Source organism: Manis javanica, chromosome 3, assembly GCF_040802235.1.
Source record: "Manis javanica isolate MJ-LG chromosome 3, MJ_LKY, whole genome shotgun sequence".
In the NCBI taxonomy this organism is placed as follows: domain Eukaryota; kingdom Metazoa; phylum Chordata; class Mammalia; order Pholidota; family Manidae; genus Manis; species Manis javanica.
In genome coordinates, this window is record NC_133158.1 from 57238436 (window position 1) to 57265881 (window position 27446).

A 27446-nucleotide genomic window follows, 5' to 3' on the forward strand; every position below is an offset into this window, starting at 1 on the left:
CTGTTCTCATGTCACTCCTACTGATTTAAGTGAGATGATACGCACAAGGCATGTAGCACCATGGCTGGCCATGGTAGGTGTTCATCCATGTCACTTCCTCCCTGCCTTCTCCTGTTGTTCCAGGAACAGCTGGCTAGATGGATAGATTTCTGAAGTATTTTAGTAGTATGCTCTATGCTCGAAGCAATCAAATTTGTTTTGTGTTATGTCTGATTCCTGTTTCCTGCTAAGTATATTAGATACTAATAAAATATACAATAATGATATGAAAAATTACTATTTATTAAGCATTCAGTCTGTGACAGGCACATATTTTCATAATAAGCCATGGTGCACGCACCACTATTATCTCCATTTTACAGATGAAGGAAGTGAGGCTTCAGAGGAAAAGGAACTTGCCCAGGGTCATTTAGATAGCACTGTTTGACTTCTGAGCCTGAGTCCTTAGCCACCTTGGTCCCCCAGGGTTACAGGGGCTGTAAAGCACAAGTTACTCTGTTATACAAAGGGCACAACCCAAATAGCCGTGCTTGTACTTAGAGGTTTTTATTGATGTTACATGCTTTCAGTGTAACACCCCCATGTCCCACCCTCCCCCTTGGAAGTTGGCATTCTAAGGACAGAATCTGTCTCTTCTCCCTTAGGCTGAGAACTTCTATGGGTCCCAATTAATCACCTCTCCCTCTATCTATGCCTTTATCATATAACCTTAGGGTTTTCCCCCGAAGAGACAAAGTGTACTTTCTCACCCCCAACTGTGGGCTCAGCCATATGACTTGCTTTGGCAAGTGGGTTGTAAACATATATGACACAAGCAGGAGTTTGAAATGCCCTTGTGCACTTGACCTTGCCCCATGTACCTCTGCATCATTACTATAGGAAGTTCTCCTGGGTAACTGCTCCCCCTTCAACAGAGGCCCCAGCCTTTGCACCGGTAGAGAGGACAAGAACCCACCCTGCAGTGAAGGAGCCAAGCCAGCCAGACTTGCGGCCCGAAGCAGAACTGCACTGCGGAGCCCAGCCGACGCAGCTGATGCCCAGCCAAACACCCAGTCACTTGAACAGCTGTATACCAGTGAATGTTTTGGTTGTTATGCAGTAAAAATTGTTCCTGTAACAAAAACTTAAAGTAGTGCTGGCTTTGGGTCAAGAATCTCATATAGGAGAGATTGTAGGTGGAGTCTACCTACAATCTTCTTCCACCCGCTCAGGTGGAAGCTTCAGCTGGGCTGACATGAAGTGAGAACCAGCACCTGTTCAGCCTGTCTCGTAATCAGAGCTCTGTTCATTGCAGCTCCCTCTGTGGTAGCTGCGAGAATCAACCCACATCAGGCAAAAGTCCTCAAGAGATTCAAGTTTCCTTTTCCCCACTTCTTGAAAGCTTGCAACAACGTGGCCCCAAGAAGATGTAGCACAACCTGCTCACTCTGGGTGCCTGCCACTCTTAGCCCTGAGGTGTAGGTGGCGTGTGCGCTCTCTCAGCAGGCAGCTGGCTTCACCCAGGCTGCCACCTGAATTTGAAAAAGTCAGAACATATGCTTTGAAATGTGCAGGAAATGAAATGTGACATAACGCCAGCCACCTGCAGGGTCCCTCGACCACAAACAGGGTGGCACATCTGGAAAAGGAAGCCTGCTTCCCTCTTCTCTGTAGGGGACTTTGATTCCTAAGTTTAATTCTTCCCAGTGGTGTCTGATCTCCCCCACTCTGGAGCCGAGCAGGGAGGGAGGTCCTTCCAGAAGCAGATCAGCACGTACCTCCCACTGTCCGCTCTGCAGCTCTCCAAGCCCATCCCCACCACTCATTCCGGCTCAGGATCAGATCCCTCCCTACCCTTGGTCTATAAGGCTGTATTTCTTGTCTGTGTCAAGATGACATTTGTTCAATTATTCACCCACTCAAAGGCTAATTTCTACATGGTCCAGAGGAAGCAATTCCACCTGTATAATTGAAGCTTAATGTTTTCAGGTAATAAGCAATTTTGAAAGGTTACTGATTTTTTTTTCATGCAATTATAGACTTCATAGAAATCAGAGAGATACTAATGATTATCTAGGCCAGTACCTATCTAAATTCTCCATGCACACAAATCACCTGGTTGGGGTGGCATGGGGGGCACTCTTGCCAAAATGCAGGTTCTGACTCAGTGGGTTTAGGTGAGAGTCTGTGTTTTCTTATAAGCTCCAACTGATGTCAGTGCTGCTGATCTGGGGACCATATTTTGAGTAGCAAGAGTCTCAACATATTCCATTTAAAATAAGAGAATTTAAGCAATAAATATTCAAGCCAGGATTAGAACTGGTTTTACAATTCTCAGTCCATGTCCTGTTCCCAGGCTGTAAGATACACTAATCTTGTGCTGTTCAATGTGAGCCACATTTGACTATTTATAGTTCAACTGACTGATATGAAATAGAAGTAAAAATTTAGTCCCTCAGATGCACTAGCCACATTTCAAGCGCTCAGTAGCGACATGTGACCAGTGGCTACTACATTGCATAGCATAGATATAGACCATTTTTGTTCCTTCAGAAAATCCTATTGGACAGCACTGCTCTAGACTAAGGTAAATGAAAGAGCTCTGGGGAAGTTTTATCCTCACTTTTCCATCCCAAATCTTGATGCATGTTATAAAATTTCCTACAGATCATCACTGCTCACACCATCCCACATCCTGCTTTTTCCTGCCCAAGCAGAATGACCAGGAAATTTGAGGCCGCATGAGGACAAGGCCTGCAGACTCTGGCACGTGAAGTGGCTGGTGGCCAGCTGCCCTCAGGCTCACCTTTCACTTGCTGCTCGGGTCCCCGGGTGTGGCTGGCAGCACTGGGCATGCTGACATTGTTCCTGTGGATGTACTTGAGAAACACCTCCGCGTTCCGTCGTGCCAGGGTGCAGGCCTGGGAGAGACAGAGGAGTGAGACCCCCAGCGGGGGCATGGCTTCCAAGATGCCAGAGAAGCTGACAGAGTTTCTGGAGCTGGGGGCGAACAAGCCCTGGAGGCTACGTTTGGTTCATGGGCACTGGAGTTCCAGTGCAGGAGGCTCACCCTTTTGTTGAGTAGGGAACTACTCTCTGTGCCTCTCCCCTTTCCATCCCAGATAAAAATCAGAAATCAGCCATCACTTCACTACCTCTATGTTGATTCAGTATTACTGACATTCATGCTCAGGCTGGTTTTCCCCCGCCACCAGAATACCTCTCATATGACCACTGGGTTAAGTTGCTTTAACATTAGCTTAATTTGGACTTGAGAAAGCAAATTTGGCAAAAAAGTCTATTAATGATACATGCCAAATCTAAATGGAAATTGCCCACATTTAAAAAACTACCTTGTCCATCAAATCCATCCCCACCTCAATAACACTAATAAATATCCTATTGCTGGGGAATATTGATCTATACAAAGGAAATAAGAGCATTACACTGCCCCTTTGAAGAATCACATTAGCTGTGGGTGGCCAAGAGGACAGGTCATTATCCTTACACCCATGGAGAAGACTAAAGTCCAGAAGGGTGGGAGTCATGAGCACCTCAGAGCTATAATCTAGGTCTACTGACACTTTCTCTAGTTTCTCTCAAGATCATAGATATTTCTGAATTTAAAATGCAGGTTTTTTTCTGATTGTAGAAGTGACATAGTAGTCCCCTGCTTATCTGTTGTTTTGCTTTCCATGGTTTTAGTTACCCAAGGTCAACTGCGGTTTGGAAGTAGATGATGCTCCTGACATATCATCAGAAGGTCTACAGTAGCCTAACACTATGTCACAGTGCCTACATCATTCACCTCACTTCATCTCATCATGTAGGCATTTTATCATCTCATATCATCCCCCAAAAAAGAAAGGTGAGCACAGTACAGGAAGATATTTTGAGAGGGAAAGAGAGAAACTACATTCACATAACTTACTGTAGCATATTGTTATAACTGTCCTATTTTATTATGAGTTATTGTCATAATATTTTACTGTACCTTATTTATAAATTAAGCTTTATCATAAGTATGTATGTATGGGAAAAAAATGGTATATATATATATATATAGGGCTTAGTACTATCTTAGGTTTCAGGAATCTACTAGAGTCTTGGAATGTAGTCCCTGTAGATAGAGGGAAATACTATACATGCTAGTCCACTAATTATTTTTAATCCACTTCTGAGTATTACCTCTGGACAAAACTGTCAAATTTTAAAACTTTTTTCACTTAGCATGTGATTCTACATTGGCTCTGGGAGCTCTGGTGAAAGACTGACAGTGGATCCATCCACTCTCAGGCCTGTGAACTTAACAGCTTAAAGCTAAGGAATCCAAAATAGATCCATTAATGCATACAAATGGGGAGCTTGACTTTTCCATCCATTGGGTGCATAATTCCCACAATACGAATAACTCACCTATGGTTTTAGGCACATGTGGAAAACATCCGCCCAGAACATTTTCTTTTTAGCTTCTTAAAAAACCCCACAATTTTACAAAGAAATATTTTTATGCCTCTATGTAAAATCTTTGATATGCTCTACTTAAACTGTTTTGTTTATAATAGAGAAGACTTTTAAAATTATCTTACACTCTGTAGAGAAGACTAATCTTATTTGGAAGAGCTGATTACTAAGGGTTCTTCTGATCAAATGCAAGTGCAGATACCAGATACATGGGAGGAGGGCAGGGAGAGACCATCTTAAAAAAAAAACAAAAAAACTAAAACTCAGAGAGATGGTCAAGTAGAGAAAATCCCTAATAAATTAAAGGCAGTTAATTAAAGAATTGGGGAAAACCTGTGGCAACACACCATGGTATAAAAATTCTCTTTTGTTTCTTCAGAAACCTGGTAGGAAGCAGAACATGAAAACAAGAAATTTGAGAGTAAACAGAGCCTTCAGATAAGGTTTAACACAGATGACCCTGTCAGAGGTCAAAGCCTGGCCAGAGGAGTCCTACTAGGGCTTTCCGCGCCAGCTGAGAGCCTGGTCAGTGCGGGACTGTCCTCCCTCCAGGGGAAGCTAGGCTCTACTGAAAACAAAACAAACAAAACAAGGTGTTTCTCTCTTCCTACAGCAGAATAAACAGTGTTACATTTGCTGATAATTGACAATTGTTAGATTGATGAATAAATAAGGTGTCTAAACTGATTTTTTTAATATATTTGCCCTAAATTTTGCATCATCCATTTATAAGATATTTATTTTAATATCACTTTATGTCTAGGATTATATATTTATATTAAAAATATCTTTATTAATCAACACAACTGAGTGAAAGTATGAATTTTTCTTAATTAAAACATCTATGGGATATCAGGAAAGATGGCACCAGTAGATAATGGTATATATTAATTATCTAATTATACCAAAAGTGCTGAAAGAATAAATAATGTTTGAAGTGTAAGCTTTCAACCTTTCAGATTAACCAGTCAGTATCTCCTCTACAAATGCCTCCCTTTAGATCAGAGGCTAGAAAAAAGCAGGATGGGAAGTCCATACGTGTATGTGTGTGTGTGTGTGTGTGTGTGTGTGTGTGTGTGTGTGTGTGTAAGAGAGAGAGAGAGAGCCAGAGAGACAGTAGATGAAAGAGCAAGAGAGGCTCACATCCCAGACCTTGGATGCCAATGTGCTCTGACCTTAAGAAAGGCCTCCTTCTGTTCCAAATGTTTACTGATGAGTGGAATAACATGGTCGATTTCTGCGGCTGGTCCCAGCTTATCTCGTCCACCGCACCAGTCCTCATCTCTCCGGTATTCTTGCTCTAAGCTCTCCAGGACACTACAGACCTAAGAAATTATGGAAGAAAAGACTCAGTAAATTAGTCAGCAGGGATTCTGACAGACCTTAAGCTGACAGAACCCTACCCAGGTGACATTTCTTGCTGGAAGTTCAGTCTGTAGATTTTGAGTTGGCAGTGTCCCTGGACACCTGAGAGAGGCCCAGGAGGCAGTGAGAATCCAGTGTCTGGAGTTCTGGAGACGGATTAGGACTGAGATATGGATTCTGGAATCACCTTCTGCAGTCCTTGGCTGCAGGCTGAAGCCTGAGGGGTAATGACATCACCCCAGGATAGTAAGTAAAGTAAGAAAGGAAGAGAAACTAGTAATTTTTGGGGTTTCAAAGTATTTTTTATATATTATATTGCTATAATCTTATAACAATGTGAATTAGGTAGAACAAGATGAGATTTGGAGAAGATACTGAAGTTGCCCCACCATCTGTCATTGCCGTGCAGGATATAGCCTCAAGCAGAGGTAAAGGAGGAAGTTGTCTATGTTATGTGATGTATTTGCTATAAATGAATGTTATCTTTCCCCTCTCTGGGGAAAAATATCCCAGCAAAAATTTCTCAAGGTTCTACAGTAAGGCAATGACATCTCCAGGCCTTCTAGGGCAAAATGTACATTTCCTCCAGAGGTAATAACAAATTTGGGTTAATGTAAAAGAGAGTTGAGAAGCTTTTCATTTCTAAAAATGCCGAGAGGCCATGGTCTAAGTGACTTTATAAATGAACTCACAAGAGAGCAAAAGCTTTCTGAATGGAGCTTGGAGGGAAGGCTAGGTTGGGTGGTGGAATAGCAGGAGACCCAGGGAAGCTGAGTGTCAGAGCCTAGGGAAAGGTGCAGATCACAGAAACTTGCAGTCCTATGCTTTCCTTCAGTAACTTTGATTACTTATTTGGCTACGGCATCAAGGAAGAGTAACTATAACTATCCTTGGTCTCCACTCTCTGAGAAAGTCATCGTGTTTTAGTGAAGGGTGTGGCATCAGAAAGGACTTTTACTGAGTTATGAACAGAGCCGAGAGATGAGCTGAAAGATGTCCTAGGATGTGTGCTTCCTAGTCAGTGTACTTCTGTGTCGTGAGGAGGCCTGGCCCTGAACTCTAGCTGACTCCTTTGGCATCACATGCCTCTCTTTACGCAGGGCATGAAAATAAGCAGGAAGGCTCACATCTTGAGCGAAAACAGATTATAGGCATGCAAAAACTTTAAGAAAAAGAGTACTTAAGTCCCGTCCCATGATAGTATTGGACTTAATATCAATCGACATTGGAATTAGAAGAAATGAAAAGATTATCAAACAAACATCTCTTGATTTACCAGGTGACAAAACAGAAATCGAGAGAGGTAAAATGACCTTTGGCAAGGTCATACAGGGTCAAATTTCCTCACTCTTTACTCTAGAGCTTTGTTGCCTTTAGCATCTTGATCCATCTCAAATTAAAATTTGTGTACAATGTTATACAGGGATTAAGCCTCATTTTTTTTTCACATGGATACAGGTATTCTCCCACTTTTCAAAAGTTTGTGTTAGGCCACTTCGTTTTTATAAAAGACCTAAATTAGTACCTGTCTTCACTAACCAGAAGAAATCTGAAGAGGATTTTTTTCTTTTATGAAAAAAGATGAAATGTGAAAAGAGCATCCAGTGTTTGTTTTGCAATGAGCTGTCACCCAGGCAGTGTGCACCCAAGTTGTAAGAGTGGCCAAGATCCTTCCCTGGGAACCACACTCAGCATCCCAGCATCAAGCCCCATAGTTTTGAACTGTGTCTGGGAGCATCTGTGCTTTATCTTGATTTATTTTGTGCATCTGTTAACAAGATGTGTCCTGAGGTATTCAAAAAGCCTAAGAGAGATTATTTTTTGGGTCTGGAGATGCTCAAAATGTTTCCATGTAAGTCAATAGTAACGGTTTCTTTGCTTTATGCCATTTTGGCTTATGAAAGATTTTACAAGAACACACTACTTTCAGATAGTGGGGAAAACCTGTATTCAGTTGTCCAACACCATTTGTTGAAAAGACTTTGCTTTTGAATTGCTTTGTCAAAAATCAACTGACTGCATATATGTGGGTCTGCTTTTAAAACTTCTATTCTGTTCCATTGTCTATTCTTACATGAATACCCCAGTCTATTTGTCATTGTAGTTTTAGAGTAAGTCTTAAAATCAAGTAGTGTAACTTGAACTTTTTCCTTCCTTTTCAAGATTGTTTTGGCTATTCTAGGTTCTTTGCAATTCCATATAAATCTTAGAATCAGCATATTAATCTCTACAAAAAAGCTTTCTGGGGTTTTATTGGGATTGTGTTGAATGTTTAGATCAATTGGGGAAGCTCCTTTTCATCTTAGCCGGCTGCTCCACTTCTGTGGCCATCAAAGGCATCATTTTTCTGAAACAACAAAAAGGACTGAGAGAACGTATGGAAACTGGAACGCTGGCTGCAGGGCCCTCTGACAGGCACGTTACATTTGCTTCAAGATAGGCTTTCCCATGGTCACTGTAAATCACCCAGAGGAGAATATTTCTATGACCTATTTCTACCAGGGGATGATTCTAATCCATCCCCCTACCAGGGGAGGAAAGTATTTTACATTGAATAAAATTACTCCTTTTTGAAACCTCTTATTTTGTGAAAAGAATCCCCTAACAGCACTTTAGCCCTTGCACATATTGCTGTACAGATGTGGTAGTAAAGAACCTGCATCTTTATGATCCCGCCTTTTCTCCCCACTGCACCATCCTACCAGTTAGTCTCATAGTTCCACTGGGACAGAGAGCTGTGTTTCCTCCATTAGACTGGGAGCCCCAAGAGTGAAAGAGCTGTGTTTTTCAAACAGTGCATAGTATCTGACTGTGGTAGACCATATTATGTTCAGCAAATTGCCACTCTCCTCTCTCAGCCTTCACAGGAGGCATGTACTCTCCTGCCTCACTGATGTTGGCTTGGCCACATGGCTTGTTTTGGCCGAAAGATTGTTAGAGCATGTGATACAAGCAGAGACTTGGAATGCACTTGCATTGTAGATTTTGGACTCTTGTACTCCTTTGTGCCTTTCACTATAAATGTGCCTCAAGCAGCTGCTGGTCAAGGAAGATGAGAGGCATGGGAGCAGATCTAGACCCAACTTGCAGCCTGGATCCCAGTTCTACCAAGCACAGTGAAGACCACCTGACCTTCAAATACTTAGTTAAAAAATACACACTTACTGTGTTATACCACTGAGTTTTGGGGTAGTTTGTTAAACAGCATTACTGTGGCAATAGCTGATTGATACACCATTCAAATCTGGTATTTAGTATATACCCAATTTCTACTTCAACACCAAATCTGATGAGTTTGAAGAATTTATAAGAAAAAAATCATATGGTTCATTTCTCTAGTGGAAAGGATTATAAGGAAGTCACTGTGCTTATAAGGAAGCTTGTAAGGAAGGTGAGGGGACCAGGCTGGAGGACTGGGTGGCAGGGAAGAACCAAATGATTACTAAGAGGACTAGCTTCTTGCTAAGGTAGGTAATGCAGATTTACAGTGAGAGACAGAAATAATCCTCCATCAGCCTCAGCTCCCAAGATCCCACAGCCCTTCCCTCACCTGTTCAGAAGTCTTATAAAAGGCCACAGAGGCATTGACCAGCTTTAGCCGGTCTTCCATCTTCAGCATGAGCTGCTGCCAGTGGAGGGCCACCTTCTCAGCACATTCCCGGATGGCGTCAGCATCATAGTGGCCGGCCTGGAGCAGTGCCTCAGCTTTCTGTTGTACCTGCAGGGCGCTCTGGTGTGTCTTCTGCAAGGAAGTGGCATGAAAGAGGGACTGGGCACAAGGGGAGGAGAGAGAGGTCCATGGGAACAACCCAGGCGTGGTATGGGAGGGGGTGGAGTGAGGCGTGAGTGGAAAGATGCAGAGAAGTTAAAGAGCTTTAAATGACTGATTCAAACATTTTGTCATGACAATTAATACATCATTGTTTTTAAAGCATATTTGAAAAAAGAACAGTATAGATTTCTGTTAACTAATCTCTCAGGCCCCTAACTCCTGTCTCCACTCCTCTCTTCTACTTGCACCACTCTGGATTTTAAAGACATTTCTGTTTCTGAGGTAGAGAAATAGCAGTTGTGCACAAATCTGCTCCCTGATAGGCCTATATATTAGTTACATTTTCTTTTCAGATTTAATTGTGAAACTGTGCATCAAAATGAGTTTTCAAAGGAGGTCACTGTTGCAGCCCCATTTTAAAGAATAAGCAGCATGTATAAAAAAAATACTGATGTAATACAAAGCTCAGCCAACAATGTAATCATTTCAAACATTAATAATCAGTTAAAAAGGATTCCAACAGAAGGAAGAAATTTAGCAGGTTATTAAAGTTGATGGTAGCACCTCATACCACCCCTTAGGTACCTCACCAAGCAAGCAGGGCAGTACAGTATATAATTCAGCTTAATGCATAATCCTCACATTACCACATTATTTATGTTTGCCTCTAGGATAACATATATATTGTAGAAGTTTTTTTAATTGATGCTAAATGAGGTTTGCATTCTCTGAAGTCACATTAACTGCAGGAGGTGGGGGGACCAGGCTGGAGGATTGGGTGGCAGGGAAGAACTAAATGGGATTAAAATTTACTAAAATAAAGTACTGATAGATGAGCTATACAACTTCAAAGAGCTTATATTATCCCAACCTCCACTGCTGGGATCATTTCAACCCAATAGTGTGGTACTAATTTGGCCTTTGTACTTTAAGGAGAGTTCTAGCTTAGCAGTGAAAAGGGACAGCTAGCAGCCCAATAACTTACTCCAGGATTATTTCTGCCCTTCTTTGGCATCAGGGCCAGGTCAGTTCCCAAGAGTTGATCTACTCAGCACTCCCTGTGTGTGAGTGCAACCTCCCTTTTTTCACCTCCGCCCTGTCCTCACTTCATCCCATACTACAGTCTATGCAGTCCTATTTATTTTCCCAGTCTATTGATCACCTCCTGGCTTCCCTTCCTCTCCCCTGAATATGCACTCAGTGTTAGCTATGTTAGCGTGACATCCTCTAGCAATCTAGACTCTTTATTCCCTCGCTTTCCCACTGAGTCAGCCCTTAATCCTCATGACCACATCATTTTATGGGTTCCTAAATGCTGACTATAGCTAGAAGAGGTGAACCAAAGGGCAGAAAGGATCCACTACAAATCCCTGGTTTCTTTCTCTGTTTTATTTATTGGCATTGTTTTCTTTTCCTATCTCCTAAATGTACAGGTACTCCAAGGTCTATTCTTGGCTTTTGTTCATTTCTGCAGAGCTCTCATCCATTCCCTCAGCTTCTATCATCTCTTCTTTGTAGATGATTCCCCAGTCTGCAGCTCTCCTTCTACATCTGACTCTCATCTTTAATTGTCTTTGGATGTGTGAGCTGCCTGCCACCCCTCTCCTCCAGGTCAGCAGCACTGATTCAGCTGGTCTAACCATCTGCCCCATGGTTAGTCACTTACAAAGAGGCAGTCTCAATAAAAGAAATGGAAGCTCTTCCTGGAGAGAGGAGGAGCCCTCACCAGAGAATGTGAATGGCCTTCCTGCCCTCTCAGAGGCCTCCAATTTCCTCCCAGACAGTGCCTCCAGGTGAACGTCTAAAACAAAACTCCTCCCACTAACGTGTCCTCCCACAGCAGTCTACTACTGTGCTGGCGATGGCCTCCTTGCTGCCACTGGGAGTGACAGTCTTGACATTGCCCTTGACTGCTGGTTCTCACCCTGACTCTGAGTCCAGCCCTCACCCCTTCATACTAGACTTTGTGGTGTTCCCTTAGCTAGTGTCCATGCCTGCCACTTCTAATCTATCAACCCACCTCTTCCACTTCTGAAGTTAATTTAATTCTCTATAATAGGAAGTGCTTGGATTAAGTGACTCCTAACATCCTTTCCAGCTCTAAAATCCTAATTTTATGCTATAAATATCACTCCCATCTCTCAGTTCAAATGCCTTCAGCAGTTTCCCCACTGATGTGAAACTGAGTGACTTAGGATGATGTCATTAGAGTCCCTCACAATGCAGTCCCAAACTATCACACTATTTGCTTACAGAAACCCTTTGAAAACACACCACTCACTTTTTTGTTTCTGCTACTTTCATTCTTCCTGTCTTACTTTCTTCCCATTTATATTTCAGACTTTCTCTGAGACTCAGCCCAAGTCTGGCCTCCTTCAAAAAAGTCTTTTGGACAAATTGAGACTCACTGATATCTATCTTCTGAGCTCCTGACTTTGCTGATTCTCCCTACTTACACTGTGAAACCCTCAAGGCCAGGACTGCTTTAAAAATCCCTTTAATAGCTGCCATTTGTCCAAGGGTTTCTCTGTGCCAAGCACTGTGTGTATCTTTTTTTCTAGTTCTTATGATCTACTACAAGGTGGATATAATTATCCCTACTTTACAGGTTAAGAAACTGAGGCTAGGGTTGGCTGAGTGACTTGTCCCAAAAAGGTACAACCAAGGTACCAATGAAACCAGGAATAAAATTCAAGTTTTACCTATTCCCAAATCTATGTTCTTTCCACCATATCATACCACATCATTTTATCTCTGGCAATTAAAACAGTATTTTAATACCTACAGTATCTCATTTAGAGGAGGGGTTCACCGAATAAACATTGGTGATTGTGGTAATTATATGGCCTCTCCTAATATATGAAAGCAATATATAATTGCCATCATAAACCCATTACTACTTTTTTTCTGATAGTGAAGGAATCTTAATTTTAATTTTCCTACACTTTGTTCTATGTAAGAAATCCTTTCCCTTATTCTGAAACTCACTGTCATCAGAACTCTGTCCCCTTTAACTTCCAAAATGATACACTCTTACGCATCTATGACACAATCTTTGCTTGCTAAGCTTGAGTCATTATTTTGCATTTCTTTCTGTTCTCTATCATCTAATCCTCTTGAGAGCTATATCTTTAAGGCATGATTATCAAGGGTGTTAATATTTTGTAGGAGTACATGGAAGGAAGTTGAACCAAATCAATTGAATTTATTATCTGGTTCTTAACTACTTTTTCTGCCATAATGCTTATGCTTAAAAGGCATTAAGAGGATTTCAAATAAAATGGATTTCAGTATCGAGCTTGTCTCTATGATGTTCACAGTTCTTAAAGACACTTCAGCCACAACATCTTGGATAGTAACAAGTAATAAGCTGGGTCTGTTAATAAAACTATGCCTCTGGGTGCTGTGCACTGCTCTCTATTCTCAGTGGCTGTGGGGAAGTTTTCCTGAAGCCAAGCCTGCTTCAGGTCAAAGTTCTAACCTTCTTTGGAAGAGACCAAACCCTGCAAACTGATGAGACCACCCAAATTAGGGTGAGCAGATATCCTGGTTTGTCCATGACCATTCTAGTATATGTTTATTTTTCTGGCTTAGTTATTAATAATCCCCTCCTTCACTCCTGTCTCAGTTTTAAAATAAATTATATAATCCACTTATCAACTGCTATATTATTTTCCCTTTTAGAACCCAGGGTTTTTTCTTAGGGTCCAAGAAGTCAAATTATGGTCCTATCAGCAATCATTGTAAAGGCCCTCCTATAATACCATCAAAATGGGTTAAGACAAACCAGACTAGTTAGATCCCCCTTGAATTACTTAAATCCTTCCAGGCATGTTTTCCCCTAATACAGAACCTGGTCTACATTGACACATTCAGAGAAAAACACACTGCTACCTGGAGAAGTATATGTGAAATTCTGGTTTTGTTCTCTTACTATTCTAGCCATGCTGCTGACCCTACCTACATTTTATTCCCAAGATCTTCCAGAAATCCTCTCTGCTCTGCCATGTCCTCTTAAGACCATAGACATAAACTCAACAGGGGCCTATATCTCAACATCAGTTTCAAGAATATATGATCAAGTTGCACCCATGTAATTAAGAGACAGATATGTTGAGTGAACTTCTATTCTGTACGGACGCAATAGCATTTATTATAAATTAATACAAACTGCATATGCAAGTCACCTTGAATTTATTCATTTCATTAGCACTGTTAATGCATTTACCCACTATTCTACTAGCTCTTTGAAATGTTCAAGTGTGTCATGACACTTGGTTTTACTTGCCAAACATCTAATTAAGGGACTGGAAATTCAATTACCTGACAGGGCAGGCAAACCTTCACATTCGAGACGAATGAGGAGGAGGTATGGCCAAGAGCTATCTTCTCTTTGCTGAGCATCCCTCACAGCTTCATGCATGCCATGCCTCTAGTCTCACTGACCAACCTTTGTCCTCTTTGTACTGCCTCTCTGGGGGACCATGACCACTGTGAGCCTGATTTTTGACTGTGACCCCAATTCTGACTTTTCCTTTACAGTGAGTAGATCCTAACATTCTGATCTTTGGGCATACCAGTAAACTGTGACAGAGACAGCTAATGATAATCAAACTTCTTTCTTCTGGTTAGCTCCTCTGTAGAAAATGATTTGCCCATACTGTGTGTGCAATCTACAGTTTGTTTTTAAATCTCAAATCCCAGACAATATTCTAGTACTAGTAATGGTTCCTAAGAAGATATCAGACATCTTATAGCACTATGGCATTTATGTTAATGTTATTTTTATACATACAAGAGGGCACCTGGGAAATTAAATGATTGAAATCAGTCAATACTAGTTTTAAAGTATCTATCAACCTGTTGGATTAAAGATATACTTATGGACATGGACAGTTAAAATTTTATCATTGTTTTGGAAAACTCTCATTGACAATCATTTTTTTAGTAGAAGATAACACCTTTGCATTTCTTACACACTCAGAAGTGGGTTGAGTTTTAAACTAAATTACAAGAATGAATGTCTTTTAAGTTTTCACTTTTTTCCCATTGGTACTGAACTTATTTTATTTTTAATATAGTTCCCACATCCTATTTCCTCTTTTCCCCACACCATTCTAAAGCAATCAGCTCAAGTCTCTTTGGGAAGGAGAATATTCTAGTAAAAGAGATTATTAAAGGTGTTATTTAAAGCAAGGCAAAATGTAGATTATTGTAACAGGAGTGTTATTTTTAAGAGTCTTTAAACAAGTCTTAGTCGGTGAACTTTTATTCATGAAATATGACTTCTATCAGCATCAGTGAACAACTACTCTACTCTTAGTGAGGCAAATTATCTACTACAATCTGCTCCAAAGCTTACTGTTCTTGTTAAAAGGCAGAATTTAACAATGCAATGTAAACATTACATGTAAATCAAATGTTTAAAATGGAATCCCAGCTTTTACTGACTTTTGCACTTGTCTGCCCTCAATTCTGAGTGATCCTTAAATTGGAAATGACTTCTAACCTTTCCGCTTTACATTTCTTACATGATGCATAGTTCGTAATTCACAAAAAACTCAATGTACCAGAGACCTTAAAGGTACCAATGAACAACCAAGACCTACATTTGTATTATAAATACTTGTCTTCTAATTTCAGGCCTCCTTGGGTGATAATCCCTGTATTTGCTTCTCCATCAATTCTTGGGTAATAGGGAGACGACCTGGATGATTTCACTAGAAAGAGTAAGAGCTTTACTACCTAATTCATGTCTACATATTGAAAAATTACTCTCACTGATGTGCGGAGCAGAGAGGGGAAGGGAAGAAAGTGTAGTCAGATTTGGGTGTTACCTCGATGGCCAGTTGGAACTGCTCGTGTTCCCGCTGCAGCTGCTCTGCTTCAGACAAAGAGCTGGCATTGACCAGGCTGGCGTTGAGCATCGATTCTCCATTGCGGATCCATCCCAGGACCTAGGGAGTTGGGACAAGAATATAGGTGAATGGCCTTTGTGGCTTCCCAAGAGCTGTTGCCTTCTCTGGTGGGTCCTTCAGCCAGAGAACTCACTATCTTCTACAGACAGCTGGAGAGAAGACAGGAAGGCTCTGGGTAATTAAAATGGTCATCTTTGCGATCTTACCTGGCATCTTGTGTTATAAAGTGCTAACTCTTAAGTACCAACCTAATTCCCAGCTTCATATATTCTTTCCTACCCTTATTACCTGAGTCCCAATTTCTTCAACCACTTAATTTAAACATTATCTGACTGTATTGTGTGTGTGTTTCTGAGGTTCTTTCTAGAATATAGAATGGTATAAATAAGTAAATTCCATCTGATGGTACTCTTTTCCTTCTTTAAAGGCCCAGTTCAAATAACAACTTCTTGAAATCTTCCATACCTAATCATTTTTATTAAAAACAATTTCTTCTTCATCTAGTACAACCATACCATTTTGCATAAACGACCCTTGTGGCACTCACAGACTGCTTTGTTTAGTTATTTTGACCTGTTTTCCATCCCCCACCCCCACTTAAAATGTAAACTTCTGGAAACCTAGGGCAAAATATTTTTCATATTTTACCTTTACACAGTACCTAGAACAGTATCTTGCATCTGATGGGTATGCAGTGATATTTTTGAAAGAGTGAACAATTATCTCTGGAGAATACCCATATCACTCCTCAGCAGTGGGTCCAATCTCCTAAGCCTTGTGAAACAGCCAAGAGTAGACAGGTTTGAGTTTGGTAGATAAACAGTCCAAAGGAAAAAAGAAGGAGAAAGCAAGCAAAATAGCATGAATAACCCATACACCGCATCATCAGAAAAAAGGAGAGTAATTATAATTGATTAAATTATTTAGAGGTTATGGCTAGGCTGAATAAAATTTTTAGGTGACCTTAACTAGTACTGGAGGAAAGAAAATTCAGGAAAGAATATCAGGATAGAAGGTAAACTGCTCCCACTGTCCAGTCTTGGTGAAACGGAGATGTGGCAATTTTCCAGCTAATAGAGTTGAGCATAAATAATCAAACTGGAAGGACTAAGCCTTGAAAATCTATCTTGTGTCTTGTCACCAGAAAATTGCCAAATCTTTCCTTTATGAGGGTATCTGAGAGTTTGAGAAGGAAATAAAGAGTCTTCTGAAATTTCAAGATCAGTAAATACCATCCATTACCTCGAGGCAAAGGAGGACATTACAATCTGTTACAGATTTTTTCAGATATTTTGTTCCTCTCAACTTCTTCACTTTGAACAATTTGGAAACTACTAAGCCTGGTCTCTTTTTCCATGATCTTCACAGGCATTTGTCAAATATCCTCCTTGGGTAGGAAATGACTGATGAAATATTGTGCATAGATAACAGGGCATAAATCCCGCTGAAGCTGGGCTGTTTGGATGGAGATGTTAATTCATGGCCAGTCTAGCAGATTGAGGGTGAGATGCCAAGCTGTAAAGCAATTAGTTGCAGGAAATAACCGCAATCACTCCCTTTAGAATCAATTTCAGTGTATGTGTGAAATCTCTGATGCCAGTGCTGTACTGTGGCTCTCTGGCTAGAAGTGCTAATGATTTCCAAAAGCTGCCTATAAGTTTGGGCACATGCATAGATGACCTGCATGCCCATGTGCTTCATCTCTGGAAAATGGAGCTCATAATGTACACTTTTGTACTATGTAATTCCTTCTGCCATGATTCATTGCATTTTGCTTGTTTCAAGATTCATTTGAGGGTGTCAGGAACATTCTCTCCATGTGCAGCACAAATCAATGCTTGAGGGGCAATCTGACTCCCCCTGGGCCTCCTGAGTCTTGCTGGAATATTTTTCTTCTAGTCTCAGTTGGAAACATTAGTTACAGCAATGGTGACAGGGTGATAGGGATCCCCATTGATCTGCTTTTCCATTTAGAAATATTATAAGCTTTAGACTGTGTATCTTCCATTAAAATCAAGCCATATCCCTATCCTTGATACCCTCGTTCATTTTTATTTCCCAAATGTTGTTTATTATAAGGCATTCCAGGACTTCCAAGTGGGAGATTTGACTTTAGGAAGATAAAAATGCATGATAGTTTATATCCATGGCTTAGTTTCAGAGGTGGGACTGATTGCTGTGACTGAGTTGGTCCTAGAAGCAGAACTGGGTTAGTGTAGAAAGAGCACAAAATCTGAGGTCAGGACACCTGGCTTTGTTACTATCTGGTAAAACCACTTAGTCCCTCTGAGCCTCAGTTTTCTCATCTGTAAAGTTAAGATAACACTACCTTCCCTTTCTCAGGGTTGATGTAACTTGCCATAAAATGTAAGTCTGATGATGGCAGTGGTAGTGGTTTTTAGTTTTTGGAGCAAAGCTAGGTAACACTATGCTTCTTCATTTATACCATTTATAATAAGAAGAAAAAAATTTTAAGATTACTATTTTTTGTTGCAGTATTTCTAGAGCTTATTTGTCATTTTCTAATGTGATGTGGATCCCTTAGCTGTTTTGTTATCAACATTCTTTGTACTTTGGTCAATGACAACTCTTGGTATCATTTTCTATTAATGCAGCCCTTCATCTTTATGGCTCATAAAATTGGTTATTTATCCCTCTGTAAGCATCCGAGTGAGTGCAAGGTAAAAGAAATATTGGAGCAAAATGAGAAAATGTTGGTTCTTTATCTTGAGCTGTGTGACTTCAGAAATATTATCTAATCTCTCTGAGGCTTAGTTTTCCCCTCTATAAAATGGTAACATTTTGCGTAAGTCACAGAGTAAAGATGACATGAAATAATAAATGTAGATGTATTTTGCAAACCATAAAACGCAATCCGTAAATGGAGCAATGTTGATTTTTGTTGGTCAACATTTTAGGCAATGGTTTATCTACAGGTTGGATGAATCTTTGAAGGTTACTTTGAACCCTAACATTGCATACTTCTTTTAAAATGCAGAGATTGTCCCTACAACCATAGGCTATCAGAAAGAGTTAATTTTGTACAAACAAGGGCCTTAAAGAGTATTGCTACTTGAAGATTTAGGAGCTAGGCTAAGAATTCAGCTCAGTCTAAACTGACAGGAGGAATTGAAAATGGAGATTTGTTGCTTCCTCAGGCCAAGGAAGCTCAGATAACCCGGCGTTAGGAGAAGACTGAATTTGATAAACTGGATGTGGGTGTCCACAAAATGGTGATCCCGTCTAAGCTGGGCAAGCTGGACCCTGTAACCACATAGGCCGAGAAGCTTCTTGTATATATGGCTGTGTTCTCTAGGTCATACTGACAATAAAGCTATGAGGCTGCACTCAAGGCTGCTGACTCTAAGGCTTTGCTATTGCAGGTGACCTATCGCAGGGCACAGTCCTTTAGGAGGTTCTAGCCGCGTAACCACGGGAAAATTCATCAGCTCCTGAGATGGTTAACTGGGAACTTGTCATATTTCCAGTGTCTCTTAGTTCTAAAGATTCATAGTTTATGAGATTATACATGTTCATCCTTCACGGTTTTATAGACTGTGACCACGTGTCTTTGTAATTATCTCCATTTTGAAACAAATGGATAGTACCTGTCGCTTTGGTGGCTGTCTTTTGGATTTACTTCAACTCCTCTTTTACTTTGCTGTGCGGTGAACAGAAGTTAACACACTATTCATGACAAGAATATGAGAACAGGATAGTATTTTCTCCTTCGTTTTGAATGTCCATCTTGATCATATGCAATTTTGGCCAGTATTTGGTTCACAGGGGTAATTTAAGTCAGTGTCTTTACTAGACAAATAAGAATGATTTCTTTCCCCATAATTTAGAGCCCAAACATTTCATAAATCTATTTTGGTCTATTTTTTGCTAAATGTACTGCTTTCCAAGAATGCATATGGAAATTCATTTAGTTTTATGCCCATTAAGTAGGTTTTTCAAATCTTGAGTTATCTGATAAATGTGAGGTCATCTTTACCAAATTAATACTTTTCGTGAAAAGCAACCACAACATTCTGTGGTATCTGGGGAATGACTTTTTCCAAAGGAAAGGGGACATCTGGTTGGTTTAGGGCCCTGGACCATGGGCTGTAATGAGGGTAGTAGTTTCCCTTCAAGAGTTAACATTTTTCCAGAAGTGTTTGGGCCGTTTTTGTTAGATACAAAGTCTATGTAATCCTTCAGAAAGAAAATCAGTGGCATTAATCAATTTCATTTGTTTTAAATACTTGAAAATAATTTTCAGTCTAATGTCTGTGGCATCCCCTCTCCTCGAAGCTCTGGTTTGGTATAATTGTGGTGTAACTACACATAAGGTTGTGGTGCCAAATCTAAACCTTTAATCTTTGAGCTCTAATAACAGAACAGTGTAACAACACATTGTTCTCTCCCTTTCTGTCCCCACTAACAGCATTTCAGTTAAGGTGTCCTTTTCCTTCTTTTTCTTTCTTTCTTTTTTTTGAGAGTATATTCAAAAGAGAAACTCTCAATCTAGTGTCTAAATGTAGCCCTGCTGATCAATACTGACATCTAAATTAACTCCCTCTTTCTAAGTGTCAATGGCTTCCAAATCAATATTTCCTGCTCCACAAACTTCCATCAAACACAAATGCCTTCTTGGATGACTCTCCAAGAAAGTGCCCTACACTGACAAGGAAACAAGTCTGTCTAATGAGGCATGGTGGCTTAACCAGGCAGCAGTCCCTTGGTGCCTCCAAGGGCTGCTGTCCTTTGCAAAGGCCTTCATGGGTTTCCTAAAGTCCGACTCAAGCAGTCCAGTGCCGTTTTGAATCACATACTGTGTCATTCCTGCCATGGTGGGGAGCAGGAATTTTCTCCCCCCTGCAGAAGAATTCCTTGTTTGTCCTCCAACTCAGGAAGTACAGAATGAGACTGTATGCAGATATTAGTCAAGCCTGGATTATTGACTTACAGACAATTTGCTTCCCCATTTGACAAATTACTCATCATGATCCCGCTTCCCTAACCTATACAGAATATATACTTGGAGGATGAAAACACATTTCTTTTTCATATCAGTCAAGAAAAACATTATTAGGGAATTGACTCTACTGTTAGTGCTGAAACAAAAAATAAGCAAAATTAAAAATCAGAAACAAAATTAATGCATTTCATTTCAAAGTTAAATAAGAATGATTTTCCTGTTATCTGTTTTGTTCACATGATCACTTCCACCACCTTCTGCTGGCAGAAATAAATGACTATGAATAGCAGAGGAGAACTTTAGGACCTTTTGGGGCTGGCTGACCAATCAGGCAGGTGCCACCCTCTCTGCCCTGCATATGCTTGTTTTCTCAGGTGTGGTGCTATGGAGACCAGGAAAATCCCAGACTCTTCTGCTGGAGGGCTTCTTTCTATTTCTCCTAGAATGCCAAGGTGGGAGTGGGGCCCAAAAGGGGCAAATTTTAGGATCTTGGATATAGGAGGCCTAGGCTCAAGTTTCAACTGACTTGTCAAGAGGCCCTGGGAGCATTAATCCAATGCTATCTCAGTTTATTCATTTGCAAAATAAACATACACCACTTTTCCTCAAGGGCCTCTGTTCTTAAAACGAGACCACAAATGAGAAAGCACTTCTCAAATGAAAAGAAAGTACTGTCACCACTGCCAAGAGTCTCAGAATTTGTATACTCATCACTGTTCTGGGCCTGTTAGGATTCTACCATGTCTCCAGGAATAGCATTTACCAGAGATTCAGCTGTGCTTCCAGTGAAATTAAAGGGGAAACAATCTGGTGGCAGCTCTGTGATCTGGCCTTGCTTGGGGCTCAATGACTTCACCAGCAGTGAAGACAGATCTTTGGCATAGCATGTACAGGCTCAGGCTGAGCACTGACTGAAGAGAAAGGTAGTGGGGAAGATAATTTTGCTAATTATAATAAATAACAATATAATAACCAAGACATAGACATTAACAATGGATACTGTGGGAACAAGCAATAACTAAATTTAAAAAAAGCAATTAATTAAGTAAAATTAAATACAAAATAAAATAAAATATGATGTTTTTGTCCCCAGTGCTAAATTAATACACTTAAACAAGACATTGTGATGGCCACTGAACTTAAAAAAAAATATTTAGAAGAGGACGAAGTTTCTCTGCTTAGGATGTTCTGGGTGGGGCTCTGCATAGAGGAAGCAGGGGCTGGGTGGCTTGGGAGAGTGTGGGGCAGTAGGAGCAACCACAGAACTGCTCTGGAGCCTGCCCTGCCGGACTCCCTTCTGGACCTGCGGAGGGTGGTGACATGCTCTCTCCTCAGTCTTACCATTGTCTGATGACCTCTCTAAGCTTCAGTGGTCTCATCTGTCAAAGAGGAATAATAGTTGCTTCAGAGAATCATTGTGAGGACTGATGGAGAGATGGGCGTGAAAGGTACATAGCATTCAATAAGTCAAACTATTACAGTATTTGTTTTTCTTCAACCTCACATGAAATCTCTATTCATTACACTAATAATAAGAATAACATAGTCTGTTCATAATAAAAATGTAATATTTTTAAAATGTGCCACTGGTTATTGAGTGTTTGTTCCAAGAAGTTTCTAGAGATCTGGGTATGTCCTTTGGTAAAATGGCAAGTAAATGTCTCACGCAGATAAGAACATTTTTCTTTTCAAAAATAACTTTAATATGGCAAGAAAATTTTCTAATAAGAACCACAGACTACTACTACCACTTACTGACTGTCAACTATGTGCCCTGCACTGGGCACACAGATGCCCCAGTCAGCTATTCTGACTCTAAAGCCTGAATATGTTTATTGATAAAGGACTTGTATTTCCCGTGAACTGTGTGCCAGGATTGAGAACAGAAAGGAAGAGAATAGGTTCAGTGACTGAGGACAACTTGGGAAAGCTCTGGAATGCTCTCTTTGGATTGTTATGACAGATAAATAATGCATTTGTTGTTTGCACCATTGTATCATTAGATCTATTTGTTAGGTCCAATAGATAGTAGTTTCTCTTCAGAAACTAATACAACTGCTCCTTAACTTACCTATTTTCCAAGTTCTGGTTATAATGGTGGCTCTGTAGACCTTAAGTTGATTCAGGACAGGACCAGGACAGCTGTGAAGCCCAGGCCAAAGGTGGAAGGCAGAAGGGCCAGGCTCACCTGTTTCACCTCGGCCTGGAGGTGCCGCAGCTGGAGGCACTGCTCGAGCCGCTTGTGGGTCTGCTCTGCGTTGAGCTCTAATTCATGCTGCTTCTCATGGAGAAACTCCAGTAGCTCTTGCACCTGGGCTGCTAGATCAATGTCTTTCTCACAGATTAACTCAATTCCTGATTTTAAAAAATATAAACAATTAAAAGCCAGATAGTACAATAAAAACTACATTTCCTTCAATATGCATATGAAAGCTAGGATTTGTAAAAAGTTATTATCAGCACCCTCCCAACCTCTATATATGCCTCTGTGAAACTGGACAGACTGTCATAATGGGTCTTTGTTTGGGATGCTCCAACCACACCATCTCTTTTGGACTAACAGACCCTTTGCCTGAAGTAACTTTTCAATAAATTAGTTCCCTATTATCAGTTGGAATTAGAGAGAGAGGTGGTTCTCTGGAATTCTACCCCATTTGCCAACACCTAAGATATTCACAAGTAATCCTCTGGATCATACTGGGAAACACAAAACAAAACCAGAAATACCCTGTCTCAGGAACTTCTGCCAAACACACTCTTTTAGCTGGTCAGATGCAATTTACCATTAGATGGCAAGTCCATTCTGATAAGAGTGGTAGGGCAGTGGTGATTTTATTAGCCAAATATTTAGGATCCCTAAAAAACAACTCTTAGAAATGAATGCTAGCTCTCATACATTGTATATGTCGAGAAAGTGAAGTTCCTATGGTCAGGATTCTCACCTGGCCATAGTCGGCTTGCTCATACACACATGTGGGTAGTACGTTGCTATTGACTCTATATAAAGAGCTCCACCCAGTGCTCTGAGCTGCACAGCTGCAGGAGAGTAGAGGCTGGAGTGGTGGCAGTGCTGAGGACAGAGACAGCTGTGGGTGCAGAGAGGCCCAGAGGCAGAGACCAGCTGCTGCATACAGACCTGCTCTGAGGTGAATGGGATTCTATCCTTTGACCTGCCACCATAGGAATAGAGCTGAGTACAAACCATTTCACCCCAAGAACATTCCATTGTCATTTTTCAGTCTCACTGAATCAAGAGTGAAATTGCCTGGGCTGAAACCTATTGGCAAGACAGTATATCAAACATAGGCAAACATACCTGCTAAACATATCCCAGACATACCACAGGGAACAGAGTGCTTATCCATTTAGAAAAGCCACCACATTAAAGTTTTGCCACACAAGGGGAGTTCATTCATTGTCCTTCTACTGATTCAGAGCAATTAGAAAGCCCAGTCCATCACTGACATGGATTTTCAGTGTTTATGGATAACCCACCCAGCATTAATAAACTGCCAACCATGTGGCCTGTGATGGGATCCTTGAGTCAATGCCCACCAGGCAGAAGTTGTGGCTCCACTCCTTGTCTACCTCTCCCCACCTAGCTTACCTTTTCTGTATACCTCTTCCCACACCCAAGCATGGGTGTGCACATACGCTCTCTCTTCACCAAGCCAGTGTTTCTATGTGTGTGTTATCACCAGCAGGCCTAAGTAGCCTTCCTCAAATAGATTTGTGCTTCAGGAAGGGTCACTAATCAGCCATGAGTTATTAAAGTCCTTCTCTCTGCTAATGACTTGAATTTGATTCTTACTTAGCTCTCAAAGACTACATAGAAATTGTACTGGCTTTGGACCCAGTCCTGAGTCAGTATCTTGAACTTAGATACCTAACAAGTTACCTAAGGTCTAGAAGCCTTACTTTCCTGATACGTAAAATAGGATTTTGCATACCTCCCTACCTCATAACCTCTCTACCCTCAGCAGCTTGTTGGGAGGCACTGATCTTTGTTCCATAGTCTCATGACTTTTCTGATTTCTGACTCTTAAACTTTCAGTTTTTTCCCTTCTTACACTTATGCCCTCCTGATTCCTATCTACCTCCAACTTGATGCAAGTTGTAACCCATACTGTTTCTTGCTTCCTACTGCCTACCTGTTTCTGACTCAGCCTTGCCCAGATCCTTGACTTTGGGGAAATCCTAACTCTGGATTACTTGCCTCCTTCTGTTCCCTGACTCTACCTGGCTCTGCAGCTTCTTAGTTCTATCCAGATCTTTCCCTGCCTCCTTATTTTGTAATCTATGACCCAATGCAATTGTGGTCCTGATGCTGATGAACAGGGACCCAACCAAAAATGTGGTTCAGACTAAAAAACCCAGCAGATAAGTCACTGAAGGGTACTGTACTTCTGTGCACACCATAACCAAAGGAGACCACCAATCTCAATGTATGGCCATCTAAAAATAAATCTCCTTTGGGAGACTTTCCCATCACACTGACTTATACCAGCACTGTCACCACAAACATACCGCCAGATACAGTCGGGGGAGTGTAAGGAGTCTGTAACATTAAGGGAAATTCATTTCTAGAAGCAAAAATAGCATTTATATAAGGACAATATGGGAGAGTGGAGAAGTTTTTTTCTGGTGTTACCCAGTAATCATTTCAGTATCTTTTCATGTTTATTTTTTCTGTCAGTTTCATAATTTTAAGTCCCAGTTCCTGAAATATCTGTGGAAGACAGAGAAAAGAACAGCTTGTTCTTTTGGCAGTCAACACCCTCTGGTTACTATTTTCAATTCCCAAGGGGACAAGGTAGAGCATCTTCCTGACTGAAATAAAAAAAATAAGAAGGAGAAATATAAAAAGTTCTATATCTGTGCAGGGTTTGGCATAGAGGGATGACCCTTGACCCCCATGTATTTACTTTCTGGAAACATAATTTAAAATCCATCTGCACAAGTAGAAGTTCTTCCCTGCTTCTCACCACAGTGCAGATTTTTTCCAGTGAGTTTCATTCTGCATGTTTCTCTGCTATTTAGTATGCTGAGCCTGGACAAAGTGTCTTTCTAAGGGAAGCTCATGGCTTACCTCTTGCACACTGCAGGTAAACGGGCTCTCTAAGCACAGCAGCTCATCAAAGCAGCCAGCCACCTGATGAGAACATCACCCAGAACAGGCTCCAGCCTGCCCTGAGACTCAAACCCTCATTTCATTTATTTTGCTTGATACTGTTTTATGTGAGATGAACATAGGAAATAAAATGGGCAAAGGCGTTGCATGCTACACTTCTCCACTCCTCAACAACACATCGTGCTGTGGACTGGGTGGATGGGAGGAACAAAAAAACTTAACTCCAGCAGCTTCTTGAAGAAAATAAACTCACGCCTCTTCCCCACCACCCCAAACATATGGACACAAGGCCCAGTTAAAACCCATCCACTGGTAAGTATCCATCAATCCACAACAAACAGTTTGCTTGTGTTGATATTACTACTCTCACGCTAATCATAGCCCTGTCTTCCTTAGGGGCCTTCAGAAATGCAGCAAGATAATGCATGTAAACAAGATACATGAGATAGTACATGTAAAGCATCTGTCACACAACATAATAAACATTGATTTTTGTTCCATAGTCTCATGACTTTCCTGATTTCTGACTCTTAAACTTTCAGTTCTCTCCCTTCTTACACTTATGCCCTCTTGATTCCTATCTATCTCCAACTTGATGCAAGTTGTGACCCATATTGTTTCTTGATTCCGATTGCCTACCTATTTCTGATTCAGCCTTGTTCAGATCCTTGGCTCTGGGAAAATCCAAGCAGTGAAATTACGCATAATGAAATAGTTTGTTAGTCTCTTTAGAGAAAGTTGTACAGAGGTTTCTTTCTGATGTGCCCCCACAATGTCCTGCACCCATCCCTCCATCAGAACACTTCCTTTGAGGTTGGTTCCTTATTAACTTGTCCATGTTCTCATGGGAAGGCAGATTCCCTGATGCCAGCACTATATCTGCTCTATGCCTCTTTGCATCTTCAGGACCTAGCATGGTGCTTTACTCATAACACTCAATAAATACCTGTGCAGTGAACACAGGGGGCACTTTAGGAAAGGGCTTAGGTCATGTGTTGCAGTGGAAATCATGGAGGGCTCTGTGAAGGATCAGACTAAAGTCTGAATCCGTGATCTGCCGCCTATGAACAGTGAGTCCCTGGGCTCTGAGTCCTCTCTGGGCTTGCATAAAAAGGGAATCCCAGCAATCCCAGGCTTCTCCAAGGATTGTGAGGACTAAGTAAGATAAGGTATACACAGTGCTTGGTATTTAGCAGTCTCCAAAATATCCATTTTCCCACTTTTTCCTTTCCTTTGGTGAAATTATAATATATTCATTGCTGATTACTGATTGAATGGGACTGCTGCATAGCTTGTATAACTGTACATATAAAAGCTTACCATCAGGTATTTATGTACCTATTAAATGCGTATCATTAGAAACTATGGTGGTTTGGATACTGCAGGACCAGTGCTGCCAACCTTGGCTCACATTAGCTTCTCCTGGAGAACTTAAAAAATCACCATGCTGCCAGGCCCAGTGTACCTCTTTAATTCCCTCAGAGAAGTGGCTGTGGTCTATGGTAAGATTCAGGTATTCCTGGCTATGCTGCCTGGCCTTGTAACATGTTTCTTAACTGTTTTCATGTTCTTTAAATATCTGTGTCTGTTTTATTTCCTTTTTTGTGTCTGAACGTCTTTTATTTTTTCTCTTCCCCACTCCTCTTTTTGTGTCAGTCCCTCAATATAACACCCATTTCGGAAATTACAAAGTCCTTTAATCAGGTTTTTAGATCAGTGTTCTCAAGCCTGGTTGTACATTGATATCACCTGGGAAATTTAAACAAATTTGGGTCCACTTCAGACTAATTAAGTAAGAATTCCTGAGCAGTGGGGCCCAGACTTTGGTGCTGTTCTCCAGATTATTCTAAATAT

General features: G+C 40.9%; 1 protein-coding gene across 20 annotated transcripts in view; it reads right to left on the reverse strand.

The window, feature by feature from the left end:
• Positions 1-27446, reverse strand: part of KALRN (kalirin RhoGEF kinase) — a 654582-nt gene that overhangs the window by 250534 nt on the left and 376602 nt on the right. For 14 of the 20 annotated variants that reach the window (XM_073231508.1, XM_073231507.1, XM_073231506.1 and 11 more), the window contains exons 15-19: positions 22650-22816; positions 15418-15537; positions 9359-9577; positions 5619-5768; positions 2786-2900 (exon numbers count right to left, since the gene is read on the reverse strand). In XM_073231508.1, the coding sequence (XP_073087609.1) occupies positions 2786-2900; positions 5619-5768; positions 9359-9577; positions 15418-15537; positions 22650-22816 (771 nt within the window). The remainder of the gene's footprint in view (positions 1-2785; positions 2901-5618; positions 5769-9358; positions 9578-15417; positions 15538-22649; positions 22817-27446) is intronic. The other 6 variants (XM_073231512.1, XM_073231509.1, XM_037012971.2 and 3 more) reach the window with 1 other exon arrangement.